This window comes from Camellia sinensis, chromosome 6, assembly GCF_055761805.1.
Source record: "Camellia sinensis isolate YWXY chromosome 6, ASM5576180v1, whole genome shotgun sequence".
NCBI lineage: Eukaryota > Viridiplantae > Streptophyta > Magnoliopsida > Ericales > Theaceae > Camellia > Camellia sinensis.
The window spans coordinates 136,437,538-136,445,907 of NC_138966.1; the positions used below are offsets into that span (position 1 = coordinate 136,437,538).

Here is an 8,370-nt window from a genome sequence, read left to right on the forward strand (position 1 = left end):
TTTAAAAACAGAAGTTAGTAGTATTTCGGCCTCAGCTTCTCAATCAACTTTTGTAAATCATTTTTGAGTAATTACTTGAAAAACTCAAACCCGAACTTATTCGATTAATACCCCACTTAAAGCTGATTATCATGCGACTTCTTTTACTGCACTATATTAGATGGCATGATTGTTAGGACTAATTTGGGCTTCACTTAAATTTGCTATATATTTGTTGTAATTTTTTATTTTACTTTATTATTACGAATAGACTCAAAAATTAAACTCACTTTTTAGACTAATGATGTAACATTCTATTAAATATCTAAACCAATTATTTCTCTCATTTATTTTTTAATTATTAACTAATCATCTTATTGACATCACTGAATCTAAAAAGTGAATTTAAAAAATAGTATGTATATCATTTTTATTTATGTATAAAGGTGTAAAACTTCATTGATTATTACCAAAATTAATAATATTCCTCAATTTCGTGATAATCCTTGAAATTGGAATGTCTAACATTTTCAAAAGCTAAGAGATGATGTTAGTTGGAAAATAATGCCCTACTGAAATTCTTAGATTTTAGTCATTATGAAAATCAATGCGGTTATTTGTTTTGAGGAATACTATGAACCCAGACTTATCAACCTAGAATAATTATATTGTGATTCAGATTTATTCTATAGATGAATCCCACACTATTCAAATTTAATCTCCACCATACAACACATTATCCAGAAAAATCTGGATAGTTATGTCTGAGGGAGTAGTTTTTCTCATTTGTTTTGGGGCTTTGGATTTGAAATACGCCCAACCCCAAATCCGAGTACAAACCAGCAACAAAATAGCAAAATAAATCTCTTTACAATCCTGAAATATTAGGAGGTAAAATGTACATGTTTATCCTATGTATACAAAGCAAATCCTATCTGTCATACCGAGCTCGCAATAACTAATTTTAAACACGTCTAATCTCAATTATAAACTACAACTTCTGGGTTGATGACAATGGGTACTAAAACAATAGGAACTCGTAAGCTTGCTATATTTCTAATCTATCAGCTAGGTTTTCACTTTCATTTTCCGCGCCAAGCTCTCCTCTAGAGATCATGTTCATAAAAGTCTTCGTGGCATGGCCAACAGCACGAGAAGTCTTCATTGCAGCCCCTGCAACAACGGGCTGCAAAGGGATTGTGGGCAGGTTTGCCCTCTCCTGAATCATCGCTGTTCATACACGCAAAGCAATTAATTAATCATGATTGGTTCTGATTTTAAAAAAATATGACTTGAACAATTTCGTGAAGCGAACAAAGTAGAAAGCACATGCATATATGATGACATACACATAGTTTGTTGGCGAGCAAAAGAACCTATTTTCCGAATTCCAGCTTCAGCCGCTTGCACAGCTTGAGCAGATTTGTTGACCCCATCAGCTATCTCTTGGCTGAAAATTCCAAAAATTCCAAACGAGAGTAATGATGATAGGTAATCAAAGCAGTCCTGTGTCCAAGAATTTTTCACAAGGTAGACATTCAAAAGATTAAATTTTACAAATTATATAAAATAAATTGCGCTTGTCAATATATATCATCTAACCAATGGGGCTAGTTTGTTGGCCCTTAGTCTTTGCATTTCACTAGCAGGTCAAGGGTTCGAGTCTGCCAATTTATGTGTTTGGAAGCTAACTGGGAATCACATTTTATTTTTGGATGCACACAAACAACGGAATGGAGAACTAGAATGAGATTCTCTTTCCACCTTTCAATTCTTGTCTTCGAAACATAGCTTAACAGATAACGTATACAAAGTTTTGGCAGAGTAAGCTGGGTGTTCACAATTTTGGTAGAGTGGGCCAAATGTTCAAATTTTTTGGAGTAGACTAGGTGATCAAAATTTTGGTGGTGTAAGCCAGTGTTCAAAATTTTAGATCAACAGTCTAGGGAGTTAAAAACTTTGTTTGCCCATTCAAAACAGTAAACCATTTTTATGGCCCCAAGTGCTGCTAATCAAGGAAATCATGGTAGAGAAGCTTGTTGTTTAAGCAGGTGTGGGGCTTCATTGTAATACTTCTAATTTTGGAGTACAATTCCTGATCAGGTTCAAAACAACACATCATATAGAAGAATTCGATATGTTACCTTAAGTCACTCAATTCTAGAGTAAGATCACTTATTTCCATGCCGGAGAGCCTGATTGCAGCCATTGTACTAGGGAGCTCCTCGCGAGCAGTGTCTGCCAGCTTTGAAAGAGATATTGCAGCTCTACGCATTGCCTAACAAACAAACAGGAAAACAGAATTAAGTCTATAGATGCCATGCTCCAAAGACAAAAAATGTAATTTATACAAAGAATAACAGAGTGGACCTCAAGGTTAAGGCCTTGTCATGCATCAATTTGTGACAAGTCACAAGGTAAAGAAAGTTGGGAGCTTTACTTTCTTTCTTTTTTTTAAAAAAGAAAAACCCCTACCATGCAGATCTTTTTTCTTTTTTCTTTACTGGGGAACTTTGTTCCTCAACATATGTCAGCCTAAAAAAAAGTGAAGCAACACTAATGATAAAAAAAGAATAGAGAGAAAAAGTTATGAGCCATGTGCACTAGTAATGATGCCTACCTACAACCTCTCCCACACCTTGCCATAGGTAGAAGCCTTGGGCAATGGGCATTGGTTACAACCAACCAAACAAAGAAGAAGCAAAACTAAAGAAGAGAGTGAACCCATGAATTTCACTTTGGTCCTTTACCTTTCAATTTCAACAATTAAGTCCTTGGACTTCAACCCAAATTTCAAAGTAGTCATCCTGTCAACTCACCATTTAAAATTTGAATGAAAGTTAAGATATGAAAGACGATAGCGGAATTTGAGGTAAAGTAAGAGAGTGAGAAGTGTAATATTTGCATAATTTTTTTTTCCCTAAATGGCATTAAAACGTGCTCACGTGGCCAGTGAGCATTCCCTGTCAATTTTCTCAAAGGTGAGTGATAGGAGGATTACATTGAAACAAGAATTGAAGCATCAAGATTTAATTTTTGCAATTAGAAAATGAAAGAGCAAAGTGAAATCCAAATGAAAATTGAAGGGTGAATAGTGTAATTTACCCTAATCTAATCCATCACAATTAAGTTTTGGTATCTGCACTATTTCACTGTGTCACTAACACAAATGCTAACATGTTGTCTCCTCTTCTGTGCCCAAGTTGAAAAGAGGCGAAGATGAAGCTTGATATTCGTAAATTAATCAATGGAAGTCCAGAACATGCTTACACTGAAAATCATCGAGTTTTATGCATTTCATTTCAATGCATACAATAGTTATTCCAAATAACATTGTGGGAATCCATGGGAGTAATGTAGGTTCCAATAAACACATACTACAACCCACATATAGTTGGTTTAAACATTAAAGCAAAAAAGATTGCTACCAAGCAGAACGTTGCATAACTTACAAATAGTGTTGGTACTGCTGCGGTGACAAGGCTCATAAAGGCCACAGATGTCTGCATCCATCACATTTCAGTTGCATTAGTAATACGGAGCCAAATTATCATAACTGAGGTACTGAACTAGAACAAATTAGGACACACACACACACACACCCAAAAAAAAAAAAGAAGAAAAAGAAAAAGATAAGAAAAAAGACTAATCATATTATAAAAAGCAGAACACACATATTAATGGTTGAAGTGTAAAATATGAGAAATTCAGGTTAAAATTAGAAGAGAAAGAAGAGGAGAAGAAGAAGAGAATTAGACAAATAGGTTTTGGGTATATAGCAAATCCTCCTCTACCTTAGAGGAAGTTATATTAAAAATAGGGTAAATTATACTTTTCACCCTCACTTTTTCACCTGAATTTCACTTTGGTTCCTAACTTTTTAATTGCAACAATTAAGTCCTTAGACTTCACCCCGAGCTTAAATGTAGTCCTCCTGTCACCTCACTGTTTAAAATTTGAGTGAAAGTTGAAACATGAAGGCCAAGGTAGAATTTGCCAACACCCCCCCCCCCCCCCCCCCAAAATGCCTTTAAAACTTGCTCATATGGCCATTATATGAGCACTTACTGTCAATGTTTTAATGGTGCGTGACGGAGGAAGGAATACATTGAAACAAAGGTTGAAGTTTGAAGACTTAATTGTTACAATTAGAAAATGAATAACGAAAGTGAAATTCTATTAAAAGTTGAGTGAAAAGTGTAATTTACCATAAAACAATAGACGATTACAAAAGTGCCATCAACATAACATAAATAAACGAAATACTCTACACTCCCTCTTAAGTCGGAGTTTACAAATCAAGCATGCCCAGTTTTGAAGACAAATGCTAAATGAAGAACATGCTAATGGCTTCATGAGAATATCACCCAATTGATCATGAGCGAACAAAGGAAGTCGAATATGTTTCAAGTCTCGAATAAAATGACAGTCAATCTCAATATGTTTAGTGCGCTCATGAAAATTAGGATTATTAAGAATAAATATTACAACTTGATTGTTAGAATACATTCACATAGAATTTAAAACAGGAATACCAAGATCCTAAAGAAGAGATCGAACCCTAACATCTCAGGAGAAGTATGAATCATAGCTCTATACTAGGCCTTAACAGTACAGTGAACAACAACGCTAAGCTTTTCATTGTGCCAACCAAGTAACAAGATTACCTCCTACAAAAGTACAATAGCTAGAAGTGGATAGCTTCGCAGTACAATTTCCAGCACAGTTAGCATCACAAAAGCTAATCATAAACAAAGACAAAAGGAAGGAGGAGGCCGATATGGCAGTCCTCGTCCAAGTGAAGTCTTTAGTTAAGTAACACGAGATACAACAAATAGCTTCAAAATGATGACAACGAGTAGCATACATATACTAGCTAACCACACCATCATCAAGAAACAGTTCCATGTGTTCACCGTCAAGCTTAACAGTACAATCCATGAGAGTATAGGTTGAGCACCCAAGAGCTCAGTCTCAAATAGAAGATCAAGTCCATATTTCCTTTGAAATAGAGAGATGCCCCATGAAGAACAAGCAACCCTCAATCCCAACAAAATAGCGAAAAGCACCCAAGTCCTTGACTCAAACAGTGTTTCAAATCATCAATATCAATATAATCACAAGCATAGATACTAATATCATTCACATAAACAATCAAGACAATAGTCCCCTTGGAAGAGCAACAAAAAATGACAGAATGATCAAAAGTAGAGTGCTAAACCATACACAAGCATAGCAATACGTAATCTAGCACAGTATCGTCCTACAAGACACAAAAGTAGGAGAAAAGGTTATCGAATATGGACATTAATACTAGAGGGTATGGTGAGTGACTTACACTATGTTTGGTAACTAGGAGAGCAAAGAAAAGAAATGATTTAGTAATTTATAAGAGAAAATAAAAGAAAAGAAAAGAAAAGATTGTGACTTCTTCCCCTTTTGTTTGGATAGAAAAGAGAGATTAAAACAATAGAAGATTATAATAGTTTCCTCAACATAACATAAACACTCTAAAATTAAATCAGAGGCAAAATCAAATCAAGCAGAAAAGGTAAATTCCAAAGAAACCCACTCCCGGATTGAACCACAACCCATAATTAGGGGTGGGCAACGGTTTATCCGAACCGCTCAAACCGCCCAATCCGCCCAACCCGCATATAAATGGACGGTTTCGCAAACAAAATGCGGGCGGATGCGGTTTGAAATATGACAAATTTGCGGGTTGCGGGCGGGTCGCGGTTTAAACCCGCAACCCGCAAAAACCGCCCGCACTTTAATTATTATTATTATTATTATTATTATTTTTACTTTTTATATACCAACTTTGTAACTTTTACAGGAGCACCATTATATTATCTATGACACTATAGGATCCTTATTTTTAAGTATTTCTCAACTTTCTTAATGCCGTAGAATTATCAAGTCCTAAACTTGGTTTCTTATATGATTTTCATTGGTGATTCATCCACTTTTTCCTAATAAAATTTTCCTTCTAATGGTCGATAGAACTTATAGTTTGATTATTGATTACTGAACTGGCAATTCTAATTGAGTACAACCTTTAATGCATTGATATACATTTTTTTTCATGGCAAAAATGCTAGTGTAAGGTCTCTTTGTTTTGGGTACTTTCATTTAATGGATTGATATTCAACTTTTATTTGTAAACTCATCAAAAAATTGTTATCACAAATATATAAAATGAATTTGATGCCTAAATTCGCAGGGAAAAAAAAACTCGAAAATTAATTTTTAAAGAAAAAAAGTGTTAAGTGTAAACCGCAAACCGCCCGCAACCGCCCGCACATTTGCAAACCCTATCCGCACAAACCGCAAACCGCACTGCGGGCGGTTGCGGGTTGACTTTTTCCCAAACCGCATAAATGCGGGCGGGTCAAAACCGAACCGCAAACCGCACAAAACCGATCCGCGAACACCCCTACCCATAATCCTTAGAGCAACTCTTGAACATTTAATACCCATTTTCAAATCATTGATATCGTAATAATTGCCCATTATCAAAGCATAATCCAAAAACTAGTTCGTACGTGGTAAACTCAGAATCAAAGAGTATAGAACTAGAAAATTGAATTTAACAACAAAAAAAAAAAAAACAAAAAAAAAAAAAAAATTAAACAGGTACCGTGCAAGCAATGAAGGCCAGGAGAAAGAAAGCTTGATCGCTCAAGCTCAATTTGGACATTGGAAGAGACGGAACAGTGGGGCTTCCCACTTGGACTGTCCATCGATTCTGCTGTGTCGTGTCGTTCTCTTCTACATCAAGATTAGGATTCGAAGTCTCTTCTGTTTGATTCGTGGTCGATTTGGTATTCGAATTTGAGGGGATGGAGGAGGAACAAAGTGTGAGCCAACAAGAACGAGAGGGCTTGATTCGCAAAGTCACAACAGAGATGGGATTTGAAGAAGAAGAAGAAGAAGAAGAAGAAGGGGTTCTGAGAAAGGGATTGTGATGAGTTGGAGCGAGGCCACAGAATTGAAGGGAATGAGCAGTGAGCAGACCAGACTTCATGGTGATGATGGTTGGTTAGTTCGAACCAATTCGTCACATGTCGAACGGTATTAATAGTTCATTCAAGTCGACGGATTGAGATATATATTTTTTTAATTTACCTAAATTTAGATTTATACGGGAAATAAATAAATCTTCTTGTATAATCCTGTTGATCAAGTCTTCACTCCTCTATATGTCGTCGTTTTATCACCTGAAAACACAAACGTGAGCTAGCCGGCGGGCGTGTGCCGGAAACCCCTTCGATGCCTAAGTCAGCAACTAGACAATAGACAATATGCTCTGTGTATTCAGAAAGTAAACTTTTTGTGTTACCCCTCCAAAGATGATGTTTGTGAGCTTTTATAGGTTTCGTGTGGCACAATCCTAGTAGGGCTTCTACTCCTCCATGCAGAGTCCTCCTAAGATTCATACTCTTGAAAGATGATGCTTATCCTTCAACACATCCTCACTGCTTAAACCAAGTGAGATGGTTTTACCATGGCCGAACTCCAATATGACCGAAGTAATCATGGTTATGCTGAGCCACTGAGTAGGCCGAACTATCCTTAGTTCGGTTCTTCCTTTCGCTACACCTTATATCGGTTCTCCCATGTACAAAGCAATGGCGTGGTTAGACCGAGCTACCGAGTAGCAAGGTTCTGACCGTTCTAACCACAATACGCCATGACCGGACTAACTCTGAGACCAGACTAACTTCAAAGTGTCTTTAGACCGGACTAACTTCAAGTCTCCTCCGGGCCGGACTAGCTTCGGGGCTTTTGGACCGGACTAACTTTACAGCCTTTTTACTCAGCCCTTTGTATTGCAGCCCATGACGGCCCATTACCCAGATCGACCCAATTTTCATATAAATTACCCTCTCAATTGCCCCTTAATTCCATCTGCATAGCGTGATAGGGATTACCTGTTTTCTCAGCCGAGCTAAGGTTTTTAAGCCTTTCCAGCCGAGCCAAAACCCTTTAGCTTTTCTAATCGAGCTAAAAACCCTTTAACCTATCCAACCGAGCTAAAAAACCCTTTAGCCTATCCAACCGAGCTAAATTCACGCCGGGCTCTAGCTGTCCGGTCAAAACGTCTCTTCAATCGCAGCAACTGAATCGCTTCTCCTTCCCAGGACACGTGGCACGCCCTTACTGGCCTATCGCAGCTGTCACGCCGCCCTCGTACTTCGCACAATTTGAACAGTTCCCGCCTTTTGCCCCTTCTCTTTCCACAAAACAACCCTTGGCTAGAGAATCACTTACGCCATTCATTCTTCAACGTCTCTCTCTGAACCTCCATTGCTTCTTCAACCTCTGAGCTCGTGTTCTCCATTGCTGCTGCTCTCATCTCCAGTTCTTGCCTCTTCATCTAGTAAG

General features: G+C 37.3%; 1 protein-coding gene across 2 annotated transcripts; it reads right to left on the minus strand.

The window, feature by feature from the left end:
* Positions 1–830: 830 nt before the first annotated feature.
* On the minus strand, positions 831–7,061 carry LOC114291045 (chitinase-like protein). Of its 2 annotated transcripts, XM_028235042.2 has the most exons (5): positions 6,623–7,060; positions 3,432–3,482; positions 2,124–2,257; positions 1,329–1,429; positions 831–1,209 (listed from the first exon to the last, which is right to left on the minus strand). In XM_028235042.2, the coding sequence occupies exons 1-5, from the start codon at positions 7,007–7,009 to the stop codon at positions 1,028–1,030; spliced, it is 855 nt and encodes a 284-aa protein (XP_028090843.2). In that variant the 5' UTR covers positions 7,010–7,060; the 3' UTR covers positions 831–1,027. The 2 variants fall into 2 exon arrangements, with proteins under 2 accessions (XP_028090843.2, XP_028090853.2); XM_028235052.2 differs by lacking the exon at positions 3,432–3,482 and having other exon boundaries at positions 6,623–7,061.
* Between the last annotated feature and the right edge of the window lie 1,309 nt (positions 7,062–8,370).

Bases quoted from the DNA above. Each gene is read 5' to 3' on its own strand.
- LOC114291045 (XM_028235042.2), bottom strand. From the start codon at position 7,009: ATGAAGTCTGGTCTGCTCACTGCTCATTCCCTTCAATTCTGTGGCCTC. The intron at 3,483-6,622 runs GTACCTGTTTAA...TGATGGATGCAG, and splicing joins TGGCCTTCATTGCTTGCACG to ACATCTGTGGCCTTTATGAG. The intron at 1,430-2,123 runs GTAACATATCGA...TGGAATTTTCAG, and splicing joins CTAGAATTGAGTGACTTAAG to CCAAGAGATAGCTGATGGGG.